Raw genomic sequence first — 25109 nt, forward strand, 5'->3', positions numbered from 1 at the left:
GAATGCGAGTGAAGATTGGAATGTGTTTTAAAATTCTCTTTGGGCTACTGGTCTGTGCTTTGCTACATAACTCCTTGAAGACTAAGCTATTTGGTGTTGCAAGATTTATAAGGACCCCACGGCAAGAACTTACTCCGTGAGTTAAATCTTCCTTTTCCTAATTCTGGTATTTCAGTCAAAACAAATTCCTCCCATTTCCAGGCCATACCCCTCCCCTATCCAAATGAATTTCTAATCCACAACACTTACATTATGAGGACTGGTTGGCTTGCCCGTTAGGTTGGATCCTCTTAGATTAGGAGGTCTCAGTAGAAACAAGATCACTGCAATAACCATCCAGGCCATCAAGATCATGGTAATACTGATGCCGTTATCACCAGAGGGCCCTGGTACTAAAGACAAACAAAAAATATATTTGCAAAAAAAACTGTAGCGTGGTTATAACATTGTTAGATAATATAAAAGGAAATTCTAATGTTTAAATGCCAATTTCAAAAATTGTATCAATATTAAAAATTGTATAAATAATTCTAAGAAGACAATTATGAAATACATCTTCAACTTCCCTTTCCTCTTGTGAGAAAATCTAAATGGTTAATGGTATAAAACAGTCATAGGACAAAACCTGTATTACATAAGGATTTTAATAGTCTAGTGGTTCTTAACATTTTGGTGTGATAGAATTCTTTGAGCATTTAGAAAAATTACGAATTCTTTCTACTCTAAGAACTCATGTATACACATTCAATTTTGCATATAATTTGGAAGGTTCATGAACGCACAAAACCACCAATCCCTAGATACATCGAGATCTACAAAACCCAGATTAAGACCACCTGATGTACAGTAAAAACACTCTACTTCAGGACGGGAAAATTCCACATTTTAATTATAGAAGCAGCATGAAAAAATAACAGAGTATAAGGAAAAGGGATTATCTGGGTTGTATAATATATAAATGAATTTCATGATATTCCCAAAGAGATAATAATTTGGCCTTTTTTGCAAAAAGAAGTTGGATTCAGATCTAGATATTCTAAAGTCTATGCATTTATCAAGATAAAAGAAAAATGTCAGGGCTGTGTGTGTTGGTCTCTCCCAGCCGCCTGAGGCATCCGTATCTTATTTAATCCATTATAACAAGTACCTAGCCTAGTGGTTGGCCCACAGTTTGAGCTTAACAAATTTCTGATAAATAAAACAAACTTATCGTTGAGGTACATTAGAGAACTCAGTTGTCAAAAATGAAAATTAAAGATTAGATTTCTAAAGAAAAACAGGATATCTACATGGTTACTAAAATAGCTTATCAGGACTGTAACTGTTTAGTTTAGTCTACCCGCCTGGAGATAAAGAAGAAATCCGGACAAGACACTGAAACTAAGCTGATGCACGAAATTGGGGTACATGGGCCCAGGTCTCACTCCCAAGCAAGGGAAGGGATGGGTAGCCTTACTGAGGCCGAGAGTTAAGTGACCAAAAGGAACAACAGCCAAGCAATTGCTCGGTTGGCCCAGGCTGGAGAGGAATGTGGCCTCTTGACCAAGCCCCCATCACTTCCCCAGAAACAGAAAACACAGGACTCCAGGTCACCAAAACTGTGTTATCACACAATGCATTAGTATTTTTTTCCTCTGTATCATACCCATTCCTTTCTTTGTTCTCTCCAACTATATTAAACGTGCCTCCCTCGTAACTAAGACAATTTCTCCACTTGGCTTTAGATCACATCTCTCTTGCAGAGATCTTATCCATTACCCACTCTTATGTATTCAACACCGCTCCCCGTTGCAGCCATCCTGTAAATCACTTAAACACATCAACTTTCCCCACTTGGGGGAAAAAAATCCCTCCCTCAAACCCTTTCCTTGCCCAGCTATCAAAGCTAACAGCTTAAGAAATGACTACATTTCACTACCTCCCATTCACCCTTCAGGTGGGTACCCACCTCCATCCTGGAAACAGCTCTTCAAAAGGTCGCCTATACATCTCCATGCTGCTAAGTCTCATGGATAATTATAGAGCTCATTTTCCATGACCATTCTCTCCTTTTTAAAACACTTTCTTCCTTTGTCTTGCCTGACTACTGCCTAGTTTTCTTTCTTACACTTACGACTTCATATATGCTTATTCTCCTCTTCCTGGCTTTTATTTATTTATTTTTATTATTTTTTTAAGATTTTATTTATTTGACAGAGAGAGAGAGAGAGAGAACAAGTAGGGGGAGCAGCAGGCAGAGGGAGAGGGAGAAGCAGAGTCCCCGCTGAGCAGGGAGCCAGATGCGGGGCTCGATCCCAGGACCCTGAGATCATGACCTTTCATGACTAGAGATACTAGGAATCTGAACTGACTTGGACTTGCTGAAATATTCAGAAACAGAGATGAATGGAGTCACTGAAGGCTTTCTGTGATTATTTGCAGTCCCTTATGACAAGACACTTCATAAAGTCTCAAAACGGGTATGCTACTCAAATTCCCTCAGACTACATACATGCAGTGAATGCAAACAACTATAAGGAACAGCTTTTAAAAAAACGTTTTTTTTAAAGTTTTAGTTTTATTTAAGTAACGTCTACATCCAAGATGGGGCTTGAAAGTCACTATCCGGAGATGAAGAGTTACATGCTCTTCTGACTGAGCCAGCCAGAAGCCCTAAGGAGCAGCTATTTTAAAGTCAGTAAAGAGAGGTGGATAGGCTCTGGCCACTGTGTGTGTGTGTTTTTGTTTGTTTGTTTGTTTGAAGTCAGTTTTCTTTTTTTCCCCCCCTTTTTTGGAGATTATTTATTTATTTATTTGACAGAGAGAGAGATCACAAGTAGGCAGAGAGGCAGGCAGAGAGAGAGAGGGGGAAGCAGGCTCCCTGCTGAGCAGAGAGCCCGATGCAGGGCTAGATCCCAGGACCTTGGGATCATGACCTGAGCCGAAGGCAGAGGCTTTAACCCACTGAGCCACCCAGGTGCCCTACCACTGTGGTTTTTATTGTGATAACTCTTTGGCACTTACAAATATCAGGGGCACAATCACATGGGAGTTACAAAATCTGTTCCCTTACTGTCTAGAAACTTTGTCTTAAGAGAGTAAATGCTTTTTACTCTATGGTCTGGAAAGACATGAAATAAAAAAATGTAAAAGGACTCCACATGAAAGTACAGCATTCTATTTTGCTTAAAGTTTAAGTCTTTAGTTACAAGCAAATGTATTACAAATAGCTTACAAATGGAATATTCACAATAAAGCCATTAACTTAGCTGGATACCAGGAAGATGAAAGAGTAAAGAGGGAAGCTCTAAGAGCTGGTAGATCCCAAAGGATTATTTCTATAAACTGATACAGGTTTCCAGTGGAAAAGTAGAAAAAGAACAACAGTGAATGTGGCACAGTAGCACCAGGAGGTTTTCACTCCATAATTTAGGGGTTGTACAGAATAATTACACTATCTCCAGCACAGCTACCTGTTTTCAAGTTGATTTACTCCAGAATCACGTTAGTGATAGAGCCGGTTTCCATATAACGCTTTATCTGAAAGGCAGTCTTTTGGAAGAGCGAGCAGACTTGCTCTGTACTGCTCTAGACAGCAAAACTATAGGTGAACACCACAATGAAGCGGAGGTTAGCTCAATATAAAGAATCATGCGGCAACTGAATCTGCTAACACATTGCAGCTAAATTCTGCTACCACACAAAGTCATGAGCTCCATATTCAATTAAATCATCTCAAATACATGCAATATGATACCATGGCAGGCACAATGGGTACTGTGATCTAATAAGAAATACAGATTTGGTTTTCATTCCAGTTCCTGGCAAAGAAGTCCTAAAACCCTTGGAATTTCCTGAGAGACAGGAGAGAAATGTCATTTGTTGTTACTAATAATAAACTTGAGTCTATGCTAATGAGGTGACCTTGATGGGCCTCTTGAGAGCTTCAGGATGGGGTCTGCTTGCCAGAGTTGGACCATATAGTTGGAAAGCTGGAACTTTCAGCTCTACTCCTTAACCTCCAGAGAGGAGAGGAGCCGGAGACTGAGTTAATCGCCAATGACAAATGATTTAGTCATTCACGTCTACAGAATGGAATCTCCATAAAAACTCTAAACAATGGGGTTCAGAGAGCTTCCTAATTGGTGAATACTTAGGAGTGCTGGGAAAGTGGCACACCCAGAGAAAACAGGGAAACTCTGCACCCCTCCACCACATACCTTGCCCTGTGCAACCCTTCTGTCTGACTGTTCTTGAGTTGTACCCTTTATGATACACTTGTAATATAAGTAAACTGTTTTCCTGAGTTCTGTGAGCCATTCTAGCAAATTACTGAAAATGAGAAGGGACTGTGGGGACTCTTAATTAATATATATTTTATGAAAACAGCAAAAACTCACTGGAGAAAATTTAGAATACAAAGAAAAGTAATTCTATTGCCCACAGGAAACAACTGCATAAACTGCTTAAAAATACAGCTTTCAGGCAGGATTTCCACCAAATGCTGAAGGAAGCAGTGGAGAAAAACTGGCCAATATAACTAAATTGATACTTAAGCTCTAAAGTTTTGTCTTTATAGGTAGATTAAGAAATGAAATCTCACTCAAAGAAATAAAGAGTTTATTTGGTTTAAGGGGTGGCTGGCTCGAGCATGGTAAATACCACAAATGTAATACATACTTGTTTTTCCATAAGGAGTTCAATAAGATTATTTTCAACTAGAAGAACAGGTTTTAACTTAACCTGCTAGGGAAAAATTTTGAGCTGCTTGTCAGAGGGCATAGTGTAGATTAATGAATGCTACTGAAAAAATACCACAAAGAAATCAAGACTGGAGGAACCACCACCCAGTATCCCAACAATCTAACACAAAGTCCGCACATGACCATTACCTTCTTGTTCAGAGGCTGCACCAGTGGACGATGATCTGACAAAATTTCTACTTTGGGCGAAGCACTGTACTAGCTCCTATTTCTCTAAGTTGTTGTATTTACAGAATTTAATGGGCCATCCGGTTTACACAGCAGCAACAATAGTTAATAATGCAATTAAAGTCCTTTTATAATAGCACTTACTGTATTTAGTGTCAGATACAAAATAAAGTGGAGCTCAGCTTCAAGAATAGTAAGTATAAGCAACAAGCCTATTAATAAATGTGATTTGGTAATACGCCAAAAGCCTTAAAATGTACATAAAATGTAGCAGGGGGAGTTAAAATGTTGGGATTTGGAATGGGATCACACTTTAGTTGTTATCAACTTAAAATAGACTCTTTTATGTTGTTTTATGTAAGCATCATGGTAACCACAAAACAAAAACCTATAGTAAATACACAGAAGATAAAGAGAAAGAAATATAAGCATAACACTAAAGAAAGTCCTCAAACCACAAAGGAAGAAAGCAAGAGAAGAAAGGAACAGAAAGGAACTATAAAAACAGCCAGAAAACAATGAACACAGTGGCAAGTATATATACCCATCACTAATTATTTTAACTGTAAGCAAACTAAATTCTCCAATCAAAAGACAAAGAGTGGTGGGGTGCCTGGCTGGCTCCGTCAGCATGTGACTTTTGATCTCAGGGTCATGAATTTGAGCCCCATGTTGGGTGCAGAGCTTACTTGGAGGGGAAAAAAAAGCACAGAGTGGCTGAATGGATTAAAAAAAACAAGACCTATCTATATGCTGCCTATAAGAGACTCACTTCAAATGTAATGACATACACAGGCTGAAAATGAAGGCACGGAAAAAGATATTCCATGCAAACAGAAACCAAAAGAAAGCTGGAGTAGCTATACTCATATCAGATAAAATAATTTTAATACAAAGACTGTAAGAGACAAATAAGGGCATTACATAACGAAGGGGTAAATCCACTAGGAGGATATGACATTTGCAAATATTTATAGGAACACCTAATATATAAAGCAAATATTAACAGACCTAAATGGAGAAACAGACAGCAATACAGTAATAGTAGGAGACTTTAATACCTCACTTACATCAGTGGACAGATCACCTAGACAGGAAATCAATATGGAAACATCAGCCTTAAATGACACACCAGACTAGATGGACTTAACTGTCCAGCCAAAAGCAACACAATACACACTCTTCCCAAGTGTACACAGAACATTCTCTAGAACAAATCAGATGTTGACCACACTGAAATCATACTAAGCATCTTTCCAACCACAGCAACAGAGAACTAGAAGTCAATTATACAAAGAAAGTTGGAAAATTCACCAATATATAGAGATTAAACACACTACTGAACAGTCAGTAGATTAAAGAAGAACAAAAATTTTTAAAGACAATATTCACCCACTTTTATTTTATTTGTTTATTATTTTTTAAAGTAGGCTCCACACCCAACATGTGGCTTGAATTCAGGACCCTAAGATCAAAAGTTACATGCTCTACCAACTGAACCAGCTAGGTGCCCCAGAAAAAATTTTTTATAGAATCCAAAAATATCCCAAATCAAACAAACATGGAAATATAACACCCAAATTCAGGGGATGCAGCAAAAGCAGTTCTAAGTGGGAAGTTCAGAGTGATAAATGTCTACCTCAAGAAATAAGAAACGTCTCAGTTTAATTTTACACCCCAAAAGCTAGAGAAAAAAAAAAAGAACAAATGAAGCCCAGAGTCAGTAGATATAAGGAAATACCAAAGACTAGAGTAGAAATAAATGATACATAAATTAAAAAGGTAACAGAAAAGATCAATACTGAGTCTCTGAAAAGATAAAACTGACAAACCTTTAGTCAGACTAACCAGAAAAAAGAGGGACAGGACTCAGCTAAAATCAGAAATGAAAGAGGAGATGTTACAACTGACAGTACAGAAATATAAAGGATGAAAACAGACTAGTATGAATCATCATATACCATATTCTTGGTATATAATCATATACCAAGAAATGAATAAATTCCTAGAAACATGCAGCCTACGATAAAACAGAAAATCTGAACAGACTGATAACTAGTAAGGAGAAGAATCAGTAATGAAAACCTCCCAATAAACCAAAGTCCAGGACCAGATGGCTTCACTGATGAGTTCTACCAAACTTTTTTTTTTTTTAAGATTTTATTTATTTATTTGGCAGAGAGAGCCAGAGAGCACAAGCAGGCAGAGCAGCAGAGGGAAAGGGAGAAGCAGGCTCCTCACCGAGGAGGGAGCCCGATGCAGGGCTTGATCCCAGGACCCTGGGATCATGACCTGAGCCGAAGGCAGACGCTTCACCAACTGCGCCACCCAGGCACCCCAAACTAAAAGACTTCTGCACAGCAAAGAAAGCAATCAACAAAATAAAAAGGTAACCTACCTGATACAAGAAAATATTTGCTCTTTAAAAAAAGATGGGGGTGCCTGGATGGTACAGTCAGTTAAGCATTCAGCTCAGGTTGTGATCTCAGGGTCATGAGATCGAGCCCTGCATCGGGTTCCACGCTCAGCACAGAGTCTGCTTTGGACTCTCCCTTTCTCTCTGCTCCTTCCCACTGAGCTCATGCTCAATGTCTAAAATAAATCTTTTTTAAAAAAATTATTTTATTTATTTGATGGAGAGAGAGATTACAAGTAGGCAGAGAGGCAGGAAGAGAGAGAGGAGGAAGCAGGCTCCCTGCCAAGCAGAGAGCCCAATGCGGGGCTCGATCCCAGGACCCTGGAACATGACCTGAGCCGAAGGCAGAGGCTTAACCCACTGAGTCACCCAGGCGCCCCTAAAATAAATCTTTTTTTTTTCAAGATTTTATTTATTTAACAGAGATCACAAGTAGGCAGAGAGGCAGGCAGAGAGAGGAGGAAGCAGGCTCCTCGCTAAGCAGAGAGCCCGATGCGGGGCTCGATCCCAGGACCCTGGGATCATGACCTGAGCCGAAGGCAGAGGCTTTAACCCACTGAGCCACCCAGGCGCCCCCTAAAATAAATCTTAAAAAAAAAAAAAAAAGAAAGAAAATATTTGCAAATCATAGAAGTATTCAAATATTTGAATATTTTTTGTGTTAATATTTTGTGTTAATATTCAAAATATATAAAGAACCTATATAACTCAATAGCAAAAAACAATCTGGTTAAAAAATCATCAGAAGACTTGAATAGGCATTTTCCCAAAGAAGACGCAGATGGCCAACAGATCAAAATCACTAATCATCAGGAAATGCAAACAAAAGCATAATGAGTTATCATCTCATACCGGTTAGAAAGTCTATCACCCAAAAGACAGGAAATAAATGTTGGTGAGGCTATAGAGAAAAAGAGCCCTTGTGCACTGTGGGTAGGAAGGTAAACTGGTGCAGCCACTATGAAAGACAGTATGTAGTTTTCTCAAAAAATTTAAACAACAATTACCATTATAAGATCCAGCAATTCTACTTCTTGGTTTTTTACAAAGAAAATGAAAACATAATTCAAAAAGATATATGCACACCTATGTTCAATGTAGTACTATTTACAAGAACTAAGAGCTGGAAACAATCAAGTGTCCATCAAGGAATGAACGGATAAAGAACTTGCAGTGTACATATACAAGAGAATATTTTTCAGCCACAAAAACAATGAAATTTTGACATTGTGACAACATGGATGGATGTGAAATAAGGAGGACAGAGAAAGACAAATGCCGTATTATCTCACTTATATGTGGAATCTAACAAAACAAAACAAGCTCACAGACACAAAGAAACTACTGGTGATTGCCAGAGGGAGGTGAAGGGTGGGAGAAAGTGAAGTGGAAGGAGAAGGTAAAAAAACAACTTAAAAATGTGCATACAGGGGCGCCTGGGTGGCTCAGTGGGTTAGGCCGCTGCCTTCGGCTCAGGTCATGATCTCAGGGTCCTGGGATCGAGCCCCGCATCGGGCTCTCTGCTCAGCAGGGAGCCTGCTTCCTCCTCTCTCTCTGCCTGCCTCTCTGCCTGCTTGTGATCTCTCTCTGTCAAATAAATAAATAAAATCTTTAAAAAAAAAAAAATGTGCAAAGGATGCTTGTTCAACTATTATTTGTAATAGCAAAAAATATACCAGCAGCTTAAAATTTCAATGAAAGGAAATAATTTAAACACTGGTATATACCCGGGCGCTTGGGTGGCTAAGTCAGTTAAGCATCCAACTCTTGATTTCGGCTCAGGTCATGAGGTCACGGTCATGAGCTCAAGGCCCAAGTCTGGTTCCACACTCAGCAGGGATTCTGCTTGAGATTATCTAGCCCTCTCCCTCTGACCCCTCCCCGGCTTGTATGCACAAGCTCGTATTCTAAAATAAATAAATAAATAAATAAATATATATATATATATATATATATATATATATATATATATATTTTTTTTTTTTTTTTTTTTTAAACAAACAGAGGGGCGCCTGGGTGGCTCAGTGGGTTAAAGCCTCTGCCTTTGGCTCAGGTCATGATCCCGGGGTCCTGGGATCGAGCCCCCATCAGGCTCTCTGCTCAGCAAGGAGCCTGCTTCCACCTCGCTGTCTCTCTGCCCGCCTCTCTGCCTAATTGTGATCTCTGCCTGTCAGATAAATAAATAAAATCTTTAAACAAACAAACATACAAACACTGGTATATCCCCATAAAGTATTATTATTTAGTCAGTTACTATTTTTTAAGATAAATATATACTGATATGTTTATAATACAGTAGTGAAAACACACACAAAGTGATTCCATTTTCCCAAGTGTTTTAAAATTAATTGTACCAGGTTTCAGCCTCCCATTAATGTCACACTTCTGTTCTTAGTCAAATTATTATGGCCTACTGTGACAGTATGGCCTATTATGACAGAACTGGCTTAAATGTTAGTTATTAGTTCCCCTCAAGTCATTTGTGTCCTGAAAAAAAAAGATGTCTCACCTAATAGCCAGTCTAGGGGCACCTGGGTGGCTCAGTCGGTTGAGCCTTCAACTCTGGGTTTTAGCTCCCATGGGTTGTGAGATCGAGCCTCAAGTTGGCTTCGTGCTCAGTGGGGAATTTTCCTTTCCTTTCTATTCCTTTCCTTTCTCTCTCCCTCTGCCCCTCCCCCTATTTGTGTGCACCCTCTCACTCTAAAATAAATCTTAAAAAAAAAAAAAAAAAGTCACCAAGTCTCTCTGCTATATTCACAATGCAGGATCCATCTTCCTGCTCACATCTCACTTTATATACCAACACTGACATAAAGCTACACTGAGAAACCTCCCAACTGCCTATGCTCTCTTGAAAATGCCAATGTCAGAACCAAAAGGCCCCAAGTTTCCAAACCATAGGAAAGAATGGCTTCCTCCCTTCATTCAGAGGTTCCCAAAGCTGCCAATAGATGCAAAGAGATTATAGAGAAAGGGTGAGGGGTTTGTGCTAGCAGCCTTGATGGTCTGGTAGGACCAGCCAAAAGTGTGCTGTTACACGTATGTTTGCCAAGAAAAAGGTCTGAAAGGTTTTGCACCAAGTTGTCAATACTGGTTATCTTTTAGTATTCTGGAAGTCTTTTCTTATCTATGATTTTAAAATTTTCTTCAATGACCAGAGTTTGTTTTCGAGGCAAAAAAAATTTTTAATTAAAAAACGAAATATTTAAGTAGGAAATACATTACTGAGAACCATTTCCTTAAACAGTAAACTGTAAGAAATTCTGACAAATATTCACAGTTCTCTGTCCTCTAATTCTGCCCCCAATGCTAAGGTTCTTCCTGTCCCATCATTACTTACATTCCTGAAGACATTCCGTGTCTGTGCAGTAGGACTGGGACTGCCTCAACTATAATGAATAAGAAGAAAGGAAAGTTAGCCATTGGACTTAACCAAAAAGGGATAATCTTTATTAGAAAAGTCATGTTTTATTTTTTAATGAATGTTACCATACTAGATATACTGTACCAGCAGAATCAAATACTAACATAGACCACACTGAAGAGCAGTCCAGCTTTGGGGGCCTTTTTTCTACTAAAAATCATTTTCAAATACACTGTGATCTAGTGCAGTTCACTTATCTAAATTAAGGAATTTTTTTAAAAAGCACCTCTGACAGGGGCACCTGGGTGGCTCAGTGGGTTAGGCCTCTGCCTTCGGCTCAGGTCATGATCTCAGGGTCCTGGGATTGAGCCCCACGTCGGGCTCTCTGCTCGGTGGGGAGCCTGCTTAACTCTCTCTCTCTCTCTCTATCTGCCTGCCTCTCTGCCTACTTGTAATCTCTGTCAAATAAATAAATAAAATCTTAAAAAAAAAAAAAAAAGCACCTGTGACAGAGACTCCTATTGCACGTTAATAGACTTCCCAAAGGAGAAGCTATAAACTGTAGAGGAAGACGACTAGAAAGAGAGTAAACTCTGTTAGATTTTTTTCTCACTGAAAATTAGAAGCAGATTGAGAAAAAAACAGATTCTATTTGTAGAAAATGTATCTTTGAAAGGGAGCAATCTATTTTTCTCCCTTTTTGCTTGTATTTGCATAGGCAGTGGCTGAATAAATAAGAAACTAATAAAAATGGATACCACAGGGGTTGAGAAGGGACGGAGGAGCAGACTCTGACAGAGATGAAAGCTGAAGTTTCCAATGTCTCTTTTTCCACAATTTAATTTGGGAACCATGTGCTTATCAATTTTCAAAAAATGTAAAAAGAAAAAAACGATCGTAAACATACATCATCCTTTTATGTTCACCCTATGCTGAGACATTTTAGGATGTTTAGAAACGATAATATGATAAGCCTTAAAATAGAGATGACTATATAGTAAAGAGAACGAGAAGCATAGAATTTTTCAAATCAGCCTTGTTATTTTGTAATAATACCCTTTCTGCATTACAGCAATAACTCAAGACTTGCAGTTGCTGGGGGAAAAGCAACAACAGAGTCTTTGCGCTTAGCCGGTTAAGTATGAGCTCTGCAGAAAGACCTGGTCTTTAAGTCTGGATCTGCAACCTTCTAGAGTTTCAAGGTCTTGTGAAAGGTCTTTAATACTTCTAAACTTGAGTTTCCTCATCTGGTAAATCAGGTATACTGCTACCTATATTTGAGTACTAGTGAGAATTAAAACAGATAATGCATGTGAAATGTAGTAACAACCCAAGGAATGTTAGTGATTATTACGACTGTGCCACACCAATTACAACCTCATCTAAGCAATTACTGCAATTAACTACACAAATCATTTTGTAATTTGTTCTCTAAGAGGACCGGACTTGCTTTGGTGTGTACCTCTAGAAGTCGTCCTACTTGAACTAAAATGGGAAAACAGATCATAATGTAAAAATATGCTGTATATCCTAACCCTAAATATGAAAGGAATTAATCAAAAAACTCTTCAAAAATTATACATACTATGGCCATTATCAAAAAGACAAAAAACAACAAGTGTTGATGAGGACATGGAGAAAAGGGAGCCCTTATGCAATGCTGGTAGGAATGTAATTTGGTGCAAGCCACTATGGAAAACAGTATGGAAGTTCCTCAAAAAATTAAAAATAGAATCACCATATGATTCAGCAATTCCACTTCTGGGTATTTATCTAAAGAAAAGGAAAGTTCTAGTTTGAAAATATATGCACCCCCCCACTTCACTGCAGCATTACTTACAATAGCCAAGACATAGAAGCAAGCTAAATGTCCACGAGTGTACAAATGGGTAAGGAAAACGTGGTAAACATACACAATGGGATATTACTCTGCCATCTGCAACAACAAGGATGGACTGGGAAGACATCAGGCTAAGTGACGGAAGTCACAAAGAAAAACATAAATACTATATGATCTCATTTATTGTGGAATATAAAAACAGAAAGCAAACAGAGTTTATGGATATAGAGACCAGATTATTATTTTGCCCGGATCCATCACAGAAATCACTGTGTGTGGCAGCCCTGGACTGAGGAAATGTATTTCTTAAGTAACAAGACCTGAATGTTAAAACGATTCCCTGATCCATGGGCTACAGACTCCATGGTGTGTTAGGAGGCATGAAAGCAACATTCACCTTGTTGGAGATCATCATCACAGCTCTTGAGTAACCAGGTACGTTGTCCAGGAGCAGTAATAATTTGAAAGGAATCTCTTTTTTTCTGAGCAATAAGTCTCAGCGGGTTTAAAATATTCAGTAAACCATGCTGTAAACAGATGTGCTGTCATGCAGGCTTTGTTGTTCCATTTACAGAGCACAGCAGAACAGAATCAGAATAATTCTTAAGAACCCCAGAATTCGGGGAACAGTGAGCACTTGACTTCAACTTGAAGTGACCACCTACATTAGCCTCTAATAAGACAGTCAACTTGTCCTCTGAAGCCAAGTATTGACATCTCCTCTCTGGCTAAGAAAGTACTAAATGGGGTCTTCTTCCAGTAGAAGCTGTTTCATCTTCGTTGAAAATCTAGTGTTAGGGACGCGTGGGTGGCTCGGTCGTTAAGCGTCCGCCTTCCGCTCAGGTCATGATCCCAGGGTCCTGGGATGGAGTCCCGCATTGGGCTCCCTACTCAGTGGGAAGCCTGCTTCTCTCTCTCTTTCCCTGCTTGTGTTCCTTCTGTTGCTGTCTCTTCTATCAAATAAATAAATAAATAAATAAAATCTTTTAAAAAAGGAAAAAAGAAAATCTAGTGTTTGGTATGGTCACCTTCATGACTATCTCAGCTAGATCTGGTTAACTTCTGGGTAACTTGGGTAACTTGCTGCAGCTTCAACAGCAACACTAGGGGCTTTACCTGGCACTTTTTGTTATGGAGATGACCTCTTTCCTTAAAACTCATGAATAACCCATTAGCTTCCAACTTTTTCTTCTGCAGCTTCTTTACCTCTCTCAGACTTCATGGAATTGAAGAGATTTAGGCTCTTGCTCTGGATTGGGCTTTGGCTTAAGGGAAGGTGGTGGCTGGTTGTTCTTCTATCCAGACCACTCAAACTTTACCATTATCAGCAATAAGGCTGTTTTGCTTTCTCATCGTTCATGTGTTCGCTGGAATAGAAGTTTTAGTTTTCCTTCAAGAACTTTTCTTTTGGGGCACCTGGGTGGCTCAGTGGGTTAAAGCCTCTGCCTTCGGCTCAGGTCATGATCCCAGGATCCTGGGTTCGAGCCCCACATCGGGCTCTCTGCTCAGCAGGGAACCTGTTTCCCCCTCTTTCTCTCTGCCTGCCTCTCTGCCTACTTGTGGTCTCTGTCAAATAAATAAATAAAATCTTAAAAAAAAAAAAGGAACTTTTCTTTTGCATTCACAGCTTGGCTAACTGGTACAAGAGGCCTAGCTTTCAGCCCATCTCCGGTTTTGACATGCCTTTCTCACTAAGCTTAATCATTTCTAGTTTTTAAATTAAAGTATGAGATGTGGGACTCTTCCTTTCACTTGAACACTTAGAGGGTTATTCACTGACCCAATTTCAACACTGCAGTGTCTCAGGAAATAACGAGGACAGAGGAGAAGTAGAGAGATGGGGGTAGGGGAATAGCCAGTTGGTGGAGTGGTCACGACACACAACATTTATGGATTAAGTCTGCCATCTTATATGGGTGCAGTTCATGGTGCCCCCAAATCAATTATAATAGTAACATCAAAGACCACCAACATAAATAGTAATAATGATAAGGTTTGAAATATTACAAGAATTACCCGAATGTGACAGAGAGACACGAAGTGAGCAAATGTAGATAGAAAAATGGTACTGATAAGACTTGGCTCAATGCAGGGTTGCTACAAACCTTCAGTCTGTAAAAAAATGCAGTATGTGAAAAGTGCAATGAAGTACAATTAAAATAGGTACACCTGTAGTTTAACTGAAACATAGCCACACTCATTCGTCTACAGATACTTTCACTACAATAGCTGAGGTGAGTATAAAGACAGCAAGCCTGAAATATTTACTGCCTTGCCCTTAAATCACTGAACCTAGAAAATAACACATGGGATAAGAGGAAAAAAACAAATATTTCTGTGTAGCTATATAAAAATGTCCATTTAGAAATGTGAGATGCTCATGAATTACATCTACCTTATAATAATAACACAACAGGGGCACCTGGGTGGCTCAGTGGGTTAAGCCTCTGCCTTCAGCTCAGGTCATGATCTCAGGGTCCTGGGATCGAGCGGGGAGCCTGCTTCCTCCTCTCTCTCTGCCTGACTTTCTGCCTACTTGTGATCTCTGTCAAATAAATAAATAAAATCTTGAAAAAAAATAATACAACAATCATTTGTTCACTTACTCATTCAAAATATTTAACGAATGCCTACTATATGCCATGTTGAGTTCTAGGTACTGAGGATATGGTATGAAAAAGGCAAAGTTTCTACTGTTATGGATCATAACAGTCTTGGGGGGAAAATCAGACAACTGACAAATAAATATATCATAAAAATGTCAGAGAGCCTTGCAGAGAACAAAAACAGGATGGCATTATATCTAAATCCGGCAGCAAGACAGAGGCAGTGACTCTTAAGGGGGTATCTACATGATAGTGAAGGTCAAGGGGATGAGCATTCTGGGCATTCCAGGCAAAGTGAACAACAAGAATGGTGATGAGGGGGGGCACCTGGGTGGCTCAGTGGGTTAAAGTAAAGCCTCTGCTTTCGGCTCAGGTCATGATCCCAGGGTCCTGGGATCGAGCCCCACATCGGGCTCTCTGCTCAGCGGGGAGCCTGCTTCCCCTTCTCCCCCTCTCTGCCTGCTTGTGATCTCTGTCAAATAAATAAATAAAATCTTAAAAAAAAAAAAAAAAAAGAAGCGTTCACTAACTCATTCCAGCTCACCTAGGAGGGGTTGGGCTGGCAAAGCAGTCACCAGATTACATTCTGGGCAGATGCTTTGAGAGTACCACCCCAGAATGGGATTGCTTAGAAAAAAAAAAAAAAGAATGGTGATGAGGAACCAACCACAAAGCTAGTGTGGCCAGAGCATAAGAGCCATGCTACTTATTAGCTTTTGTATTTAACCCCAGAACCAAATGCTCTCTACACTCAAATCATCACAGTATGCTACTGATGTCATTTGTCTGACTGCCCCCAAGTTGGAGACATATACCAATATACAACAGATACCTACATCATTCAACAGTGTGCAATTGCAGTACTTTCTCAATACTCAGTACATTTCTCATTACTCTCTCATATCTGAGATATATTTAAATAAAAATATTTTTATATGTTAAAATTTATAAATTATTACTCTTAAAGTGACTTATTATCATTTAAATAACATAATTTATATATTACAATAAAACATTAAGAATACTTAGAAATTAATGTGGATTAACTCACTGCCCCATGTATGCTTTTCTAGTCTTAAAATATGCACACTTTCACATAATCACAATTATGACAACAAATATTAGAAACTTGTATGTACTAAGAACTTTAACTTGTCTTCTTTAATCCTCAACCAAGGGCCGGAGGCAGGTTCTATTTTTGCTATTTTATGAATGGATGAAACCTGAGTTTGTGGAAGGTTAGCTACTTAGTGTGAACTCCAAATTATAAATTTTTTTTTCCAAAGTCTAAATTCTTTTTTTTAAGATTTTATCTACCTATTTGAAAGAGAGAGAGAGAGAGAGCATTAGAGAGAGAAAGTACCAGTGGGGGGCAGAGGGAGAGGGAGAAGCAGGCTCCCCGTCAGCAAGGGGCCTGATGTGGGGCTAGATTCCAGGACCCAGGGATCATGGCCTAAGCTGAAGGCAGAGTTGATTTAGTTGATTTAGTTTAACCAACTGAGCCACCCAGGCACCCTAAAGTCTAAATTCTTAACACAATTTCATTCTACTTCACAATGTACAAAATTCTGTGTCATAATTTTAGTTAACATATCATTACATTCTCTCAAGCACAATTCTGAATAGTTACAAAATACTTCCGTGAACTGATGTACTATATAACTGATCTGAAGCAAATTCAGATTAAAATGAAAATAACCATAGGTATAGTTAATTAGTCTCTAAGACCAACATAGCCAACGTTTCCCTTCTGCACTAAAAGAGATTGCTCTGGAGGCGCTGGCTGGCTGAGTCCATACAGCAAGTGACTCTTGATCATGAGGTCATGAGTTTGAGTCCCGTGGAGATTTCTCAAAAAAAAAAAAAAAAAAAAAAAAAAAAAGTGCCACAGGAAGAAAGAGCAGGCCTCCCTTTGGGACTATGATTAAAAATAGTAATGTACAGGGCGCCTGGGTGGCTCAGTTGGTTAAGCAACTGCCTTCGGCTCAGGTCATGATCCTGGAGTCCCAGGATCAAGTCCCACACCGGGCTCCTTGCTCGGCGGGGAGTCTGCTTCTCCTGCTGACCTCTCTACTCATGTTCTCTCTCTCTCTCTCAAATAAATAAATAAAATCTTAAAAAAAAAATAGTAATGTACAGGGCGCCTGGGTGGCTCAGTGCGTTAAAGCCTCTGCCTTTAGCTCAGGCCATGATCTCAGGGTCCTGGGATCGAGCCCCACATCAGGCTCTCTGCTCTGCAGGGAGCCTGCTTCCCCCTCTCTCTCTGCCTGCCTCTCTGCCTACTTGTGATCTCTCCCTGTCAAAGAAATATTAAAATCTTTAAAAAAAATGTAATGTACAATTTGTCCCGCTATATAAAAGTTTCTAAAAAATTAATTCACATATAATTGGTAAAAAGAGAATTTCTGCCAGTTTAATGTGGAAGCTATGTTGGTTCATAAGAAGTGATTTTTCCTAGGCAAAGGCAGCCAGAAGAGTGGGAGTCAAATGCTCTTCAGCAAGAAAGGATAAACCCTGTGGCTTATGCTGTGCAGACAGGAGCTCCCTGAGCTTTAAGAAAAAAATGAGTGCCTGTGGGCATGTGCACAAGCTCACACACACATACCCAAGAATGAGAAGAATTTATTCACTGGGAGCCTGGCTGAGTGCCGTGAATCTTTGGAACATTACACCAAGAGCTGTGGTGGAATCCTGCTCTTCTGACCAGTCTTCTTTGAGTTTGTGGTGACACTCTCCATGTTCACAAGGAGGCAATGCTGTAGGCTCTGAATAATGAATGAGGTGCCAAAGAATCATGACCACATTCCTAGTCCAGCACTTAGCTGCTTCCAAAACAGGGTTTTGGAATATATTTATATCTATACCTATGTCTATAACCAGTGTTCAGATTCAAACACCTATGATGAATACATTACAGTCTTTAAAAAATTCAAAAACCATGAATTTAGTACAACAAGAGAATCTCACTGTTTTGATGGAATTCTGTTTAAACAAAGGCCTAATTTACAATACATCTCAGTTTTCTTTTGACTTATTTGAAGAACATAGTGGTACTATTGATGCTAATTTTGGCTACTCCAAAAGGAAACTATTTGTGAAAGCAAATAGAAGGAAACCAAGGATAATATGTGAAGGAAATAGAAATGCCAGTATCTATAGGATGGTCACAGACTTCAATTATTTTCTGTACTACAATGAGGGGGATGAGGAGGGAACCACGTGTGGATTATCTATAGCCAATAGTTGCTGTCCTGGTATACTTTCATGTTAACATTGATCCCAGGATCCCAGAAAAGAATTAAAAGTAGATTTAGATCTCTCCACCTAACTAGGATGGTCATGGAAAGTTCTTGAAGTGAGTTAGCTTCAAAATCACAGACATCACAGTTATGAATACAATAAATATATTTCTTCACTGGGGAAAAAAGCGGAAAACAGGGATTAAGAGAGACTGAAAGAGGAGCATCTGGGTGGCTGTCGGGAAGTGTCTGTCTTTGGCTCAGATCATGATCTTTGGGTCCTTGGTTCCAGCCCTGCATTGGCTCCCTGCTCAGCGGGAAACCTGCTTCCCTCTCTCCCACTGCTTGTGTTCCCTCTCTCGCTCTCTCTGTGTCAAATAAATAAAAATCTTAAAAAAAAAAAGAAAGAAAGAAAGGAAGAAACTGAAAGAATAAAAAAGATACCTGGCACACAGATTTCATGTTAGGGAACATTAAAGAATCTAAAATAGTTGTTAGGATATCCCAGAAGCCTAATAGAATACCTTCGCTGTTGGAGGTCTATGAGAAAAATGTAGATCAAAGAGAAGATTCTAATGACAAAAAGCAGGTAAGTGGATCTTCTATGAGCAATCTTACTTTGGAAAAAAATTATTGAAAAGAATTACAAAGAACAGTCTCTTTTTTGGAGTTATCAAAATGTACCTGTTACGGAGACTTGGATGTACCCCAACTTCATAGGCTGAAGCCCTAAATCCCCAATGTGATGGTATTTGGAAGCGGGGCCTTTGGGAGGTAATTAGGTTTAAAGGAGGTTATAAGGGTGAAGCCTCCATCATGGGATTAGTGCCCTAGAAGAAGAGGCTAGAGCCCTTGTTCTCTCCATGCTATGTGAGGATACAGCAAGAAGGCAACTGTCTGCCAACCAAGTAGAGTTATCACCAGACACCACATCTGTGTGCACTTGATCTTGGACTTTCCAGACTCCAGAACTGTAAGAAATAAATGTTTGCTGTTCAAGTCACCTGTTTGTAGTATTCTGCTATAGTTGCCCAAACTAAGTACCTAAACAAGAAGTTATTTACTATTTTCCTATGTCTGCTCAGGAACCACACACATACTGGAAGTCCCCTCCCATCGGATGGACAGGAGCTGCCTATGCACTGGTAAATAGAAGAGTGGTTAAAAGTGAAGCTTTACTTGAAGTCAGAGATATTCAGGTTCAAATTCTATGTCTGTTACTTTCTATAAAGTTTCAAACTATAAAAGACGTAAATATGACCTACTGATGTTACTGGGTTACTTCGTTACTGTCCCAGATATGCCAAAGAATTAGAGACCTCAGACCAGAATGGGGAGACAGAGTTTACTGAGGATACTAAGTATAGCACATTTTCAAGAGAGAAAGCAAGCAAGAGTGGCAATGGCTCCAAGAAGCTCTAGCTGCATTAAGCCTGCTTTCTGTATATGGCTTGGCTTTGACTGGCATTTTTGACTGACAGCTGGTGGTTATATAACATTTTGGCTTCTGAGCATCCGCCTACCCATGATGCATTCTGTTATAACTCTATTTACTTATGTCTTCCATATTCTTGAGTTTCTAATGAGTATTTGCCTGGACCTTAGGGCAAGCTATACCTTCTGTGTGCCTGCTCAGCTCCTGGAGGTTCTCTTGTCGCTTCTGGGCCAGCTCCATGGCTAGGCCTCTCCTGCTCTGTTAGCCCGTGGAGGTGGCTGTGAAGGTGTGGCTGTTAATCCTTAGGGATGGCTGCAAGGGTGTGGCCACCATGGGCTTTCTCCCTCCTTGCTCAGACCTAACTACCCTAACTACCTTCCTAACATTATGAACCTTAAGGCATCATGAGGATTAAATGATATAATTAAACATATATAAAGTAAAATACGTATATAAAAAACCCAGTTCATGGCCCATAGGATAATGTTTTTAGATCACAGCATCACAGGCAAGAGAGAAATGTCCTTTTACTATACAACAGGGCTGCTTGTTTGTGAAATAAGCATGCTCAAATTCATCACTACTATTTTTTAAAAAAAATGAAACTCTAAAACCAACAACAAAGTACTTTCAAAGCAATGACTAAACAGTTGGGTCAATGTCTTCTCTAGCCAGACCTCACCACGGCTCGCAGTTGTAAGGTTGGCTTGAAAATATCCACGCAGGGAGATTCCTGTGGCTTTCCTCAAAGTATCAATACAGAACACTTCCTACATCCTAGTGGGGCTCAGTAATGTTCTAGTGGTTCTTAGGGAAAGAGCAGTGACCAAAATGGGCAAAAGCCTACCATACAATAACTCTTTTTTAACATTACACATGCATTTGTAATACAGTTTATCCTTGAACACAGTGAGTAGGGATGTTGGCCCCCTGTCAAAAATGCGTGTATAAGTTTTAACTCCCCCAAAACTTAACTATTAATACACTACTGCTGACTGAAAGCCTTACCCGTAACAGTTGATTAACACATATTGTGTATGCTATCTGTATCATATACTGTATTCTTATAACAAAGCAAGCTAGAGAAAAAGAAAACGTTAAAATAATGACAAGAGAAAACACAGTATGGTACTGTATCTATCAAAAAAAAACCCGTGGGTATATGTGGACCCGCACAGTACAAACCCCTGTTGTTCAAGGATCAACTGCATATATGTATGTGTATATAATCTTACAAAACAACCCTCTCCATGTTATCTTGCTATGTTTTTTTGCCATATTCAACAATCAGTCACAAATCTTCTTTTAAAAGATTTATTTATTTTAGAGCACACATGCGTCGGGGGGAGGGACGGTGAGAGGGTGAGAAAAAGAGAGAGAAGCAGACTCCCTGCTAAGTGTGGGGCTCAATCCCATGACCTTGAGATCATGACCTGAGCTGAAACCAAGAGTAAGACACTTAACCAACTGAGCCACCCAGGTGTTCCTAGTCACAAATCTTTTAATGTCCAAAACCAGCTCTATATTACTTTTAATGTTGCACAGTATTCCATTTAATTACATCATTTCCCAATTTATACATGAATGTTCCTATAAATACATTCTTACTCACTTAATTAATCTCTTTAGGATAAGGAGAGAAATTGTTAGAATAAAGGTATACACATTTTAAGTTTTCATACACATTATCCAATTACAGGAGGGGTACTTTAAAGAAATGACAAAATACAAAAAAAGAATATTCAATTCAAATATTTCTATATAATCACACCACTGCAGAAGTCCAATGTTTCAACTGGGAGATCATCTAAAACCTAGTATTTTGATCATACTTAGTTCTTTTTTTTTTTCCAGGATTTTATTTATTTATTTGAGAGAGCATGAGCAGAGGGAGGGGAAGAGGGAGAAGCAAACTCTCCAGTGAGCAGAGAACACATTGCAGGGCTCCATCCCAGGACTCCCTGATCACACTAAGTATCATCTCTACATATTTTCCTATAACATTAACAAAAATAACTTGTGGCAACCACAATAATCCATGCACCTTTCAAGCTTGAAGACTTCAAATAGCTGGGTTAAAGGGAAGTCTGAATATTTTGAAAATATTTTTTTAAATGTCTAAACACTAATAGGTTGGGTTTCTTTGCCCAAATGATATACATATACTTTCTCCAAGCCTACAAAATACCTTCTGATTTTGAGTTTAATTAATTTATTGAACCAAAATCAATACACAACTTAAAGCCACAGACAAGGGAACAGGGAAATTCATATGCTATACCCTGATGGTACAAGGGATTTTGATTTTATACCTATATAAGGATAGTTAGATAGATATGTATATCTGTAAAGATATATAAATGCATAAGATATGTGACTGGGAAGTCCACAAACTAAATGCAACCTCTGGCCAAGCAAGCAATAGTGACCACGGAGTCAGAGCTGAGGGTTAGGCCACAGGAAGTTGCCAAAGTCAAAAGATTTAGACTTTTTGCTCTATTTTTCTATATTATTTCAAGTATTCAGAATTTTAATATTTACCTCTTACTTGTGTTTCTGAAAGAGAAAATTCTAATACCATTACACTGTTAAAAATGTTGAAATCTTAAACCTTAATGTGCTAGTATTTGGAGGTAGGGCCTTTCAGAGGTGATTAGATCATAAGGATGGAGCCCTTATGAATAGGACTGATGTCCTTTTTTTCTTCACTTTTTTTTTTTTTATTTGAGAGAGAGAGAGTGCACATGAGCACTGGAAAGGGGAGGGTCAGAGGGAGAAGCAGACTCCCCACTGAGCGGCGAGCCTGACGCAGGCTTGATCCTGGGACACTGGGATCATGACATGAGCCGAAAACAGACACTTAACCAACTGAGCCATCCAGGCACCCACAACGGATGTTCTTTTAAAAGAGACCCCAGAGGGGCGCCTGGGTGGCTCAGTGGGTTAAAGCCTCTGCCTTTGGCTCAGGTCATGATCTCAGCGTCCGGGGATCGAGCCCCACATCAGGCTCTCTGCTCAGCAGGGAGCCTGCTTCCTCCTCTCTCTCTGCCTGCCTCTGTGCCTGCTTGTGATCTCTGTCTGTCAAATAAATAAACAAAATCTTTAAAAAAATAATAATAAAAGAGACCCCAGAATACTCTTGCACTCTCTCTACCATGGGAAGATGCAACCAGAAAATAGGTCTGCAAGCAGTAAGAGGGCTCTCACCAGTACCCAACGATGCTGGCATCTAATCTTGGAACTTCCAAGTCTCCAAAACTGTTAAGGATAAACTGCTGTTGTTTATAAGCCACCCAGGCTATAGTATTGCTGTAGAAAACTTTTAAACTAAGACATTTGCTAACATGAAAAGATATACAAAGTAAGAAAAAAACAGTTGCAGAAATGTATGTGTACTATGGATCCCTCCTATGTAAAACAAATTTCTAGAATGGTGTATGTAGCAAACTGTATTTTCCAAAACCATCCATACCCTTATTTCCAGTCAGATATGATCTTCCAGATCTTTCTACTTCCTATTAAGAGGTGGAGGGTCTTAACTAAGAAATTGATTAACATTAATTAAAATTAATCAAAATTAACTCAAAATGGGTTAAAGACTTGAATGTAAGATCTGAAACCATAAAAACCCTAGAAGAAAGCACAGGCAGTAAGCTCCTTGATACGAGTATTAGTGGTATATTTTTGATCTGACTCCAAAAGCAAAGGCAACAAAACCAAAAGTAAATAAGTGGAACTATGTCAAACTAAAAATCTTCTGCACAACTAAGGAAACCATCAACAAAATGAAAAGGCAACCTACTAAGTGGAAGAAAATATTTGCAAATCATCTGTCTGATAAGGGATTAATAGCCAAAATATTTTTTATTTTATTTTTTTTTAAAGATTTTATTTATTTATTTGACAGAGATCACAAGTAGGCAGAGAAGCAGGCAGAGAGAGATAGGAGGAAGCAGACTCTCTGCTGAGCAGAGAGCCCGATGCGGGGCTCGATCCCAGGACCCTGGGATCATGACCTGAGCCGAAGGCAGAGGCTTTAACCCACTGAGCCACCCAGGCACCCCCAAAATATTTTTTTTAAAACTCCTACAACTCAATAGCAAAAAAAAAAATTAAAAAATCTGATTTAAAAATTCTAAATAGACATTTACCCTAAGACGACATACAGATGAAACAAGTACATGAAAAGATGTTCAACATCACTAATTATCAGGGAACTGCAAATCAAAACTACAGTGAGACATCACCTCACACCTGTTAGAATATCCATTACCAAAAAGACAAGAAATAACAGGCATTAGTGGGACTTGTGCACTACTGGTGGGAATATAAATTGGTGCAGCCACTATAGAAAATGATGTAACTTTTCTCAAAAAAAAAAAAAAAAAAAAAAAAGTAAGACAGGAACTATTGCTACATGATCCAGCAATTCCACTTTCAGGTATTTATCTGAAGAAAATGAAAACACTTATTTGAAAAGATCTACGCATACCCATGTGCATTCTGCCACATTATTTTCAAGAGCCAAAATATGGAAACAACCTAAGTGTCTACTGATGGATAAAGATGGTGTGTACACACACACACACATACACACACACACAGAGGAATAATATTCAGCCATAGAAAGAATGAAATCTTGCCATTTGTGACAACCCAGATGGACTCTGAGGACACATGCTAAGTGACATAACTCAGAGGAGACAAATACTGTATAATCTGTCTTATATGCAGAATTTAAAATGACAAACCAAATAAATACAGAGAACAGTCTGGTGGATGCCAGAGGTGGGTGGTAGAGGGCAGGCAAAATGGCTACAGGGGTCAAAACTTCTTTGTATCTACATATGACGATAGACGTTAACTAGACTTACTGTGGTGATCATTTAGTAATATATAAATATCAAATCATTTTGTTGTATACCTGAAATTAAATGTTATTTGTCAATTATACTTGAAAAAAAAAAAGGAGGTGGAGTCCATTTCCTCTCCTCTTGAACCTGAGCAGGCTTGTTGACCATTCTATCAAAAGTATAACAGGGGCGCCTGGGTAGCTGAGTCAACTGAATGACCAACTCTTGACTTTGGCTCAGGTCATGATCTCCGGACTGTGGGATCAAGCCCCACACTGGGCTCTGTGCTCGGTGCAGGGAGTGTGCTTGACGTTCTCTATCTCCCTCTGCCCCTCCCCCACAGCGCTTGCCTGCACACACTTGCTCGCCCTCCCTCCCTCTCAAATAAATAAATAAATTAAAAAAAAAAAAAAAAAAAGATGCCGCACCTGGGTGGCTTCGTCAGT

At 39.2% G+C, this 25109-nt stretch overlaps 1 protein-coding gene across 2 annotated transcripts in view; it reads right to left on the bottom strand.

Annotated features, from left to right (window-relative positions):
- SMIM14 (small integral membrane protein 14) overlaps positions 1-25109 on the bottom strand; it is a 76919-nt gene that overhangs the window by 10245 nt on the left and 41565 nt on the right. For both annotated transcript variants that reach the window (XM_047719138.1, XM_047719139.1), the window contains exons 3-4: positions 10667-10715; positions 250-392 (exon numbers count right to left, since the gene is read on the bottom strand). In XM_047719138.1, the coding sequence (XP_047575094.1) occupies positions 250-392; positions 10667-10715 (192 nt within the window). The remainder of the gene's footprint in view (positions 1-249; positions 393-10666; positions 10716-25109) is intronic.

Source organism: Lutra lutra, chromosome 2, assembly GCF_902655055.1.
Source record: "Lutra lutra chromosome 2, mLutLut1.2, whole genome shotgun sequence".
Classification (NCBI taxonomy): Eukaryota; Metazoa; Chordata; class Mammalia; order Carnivora; family Mustelidae; genus Lutra; species Lutra lutra.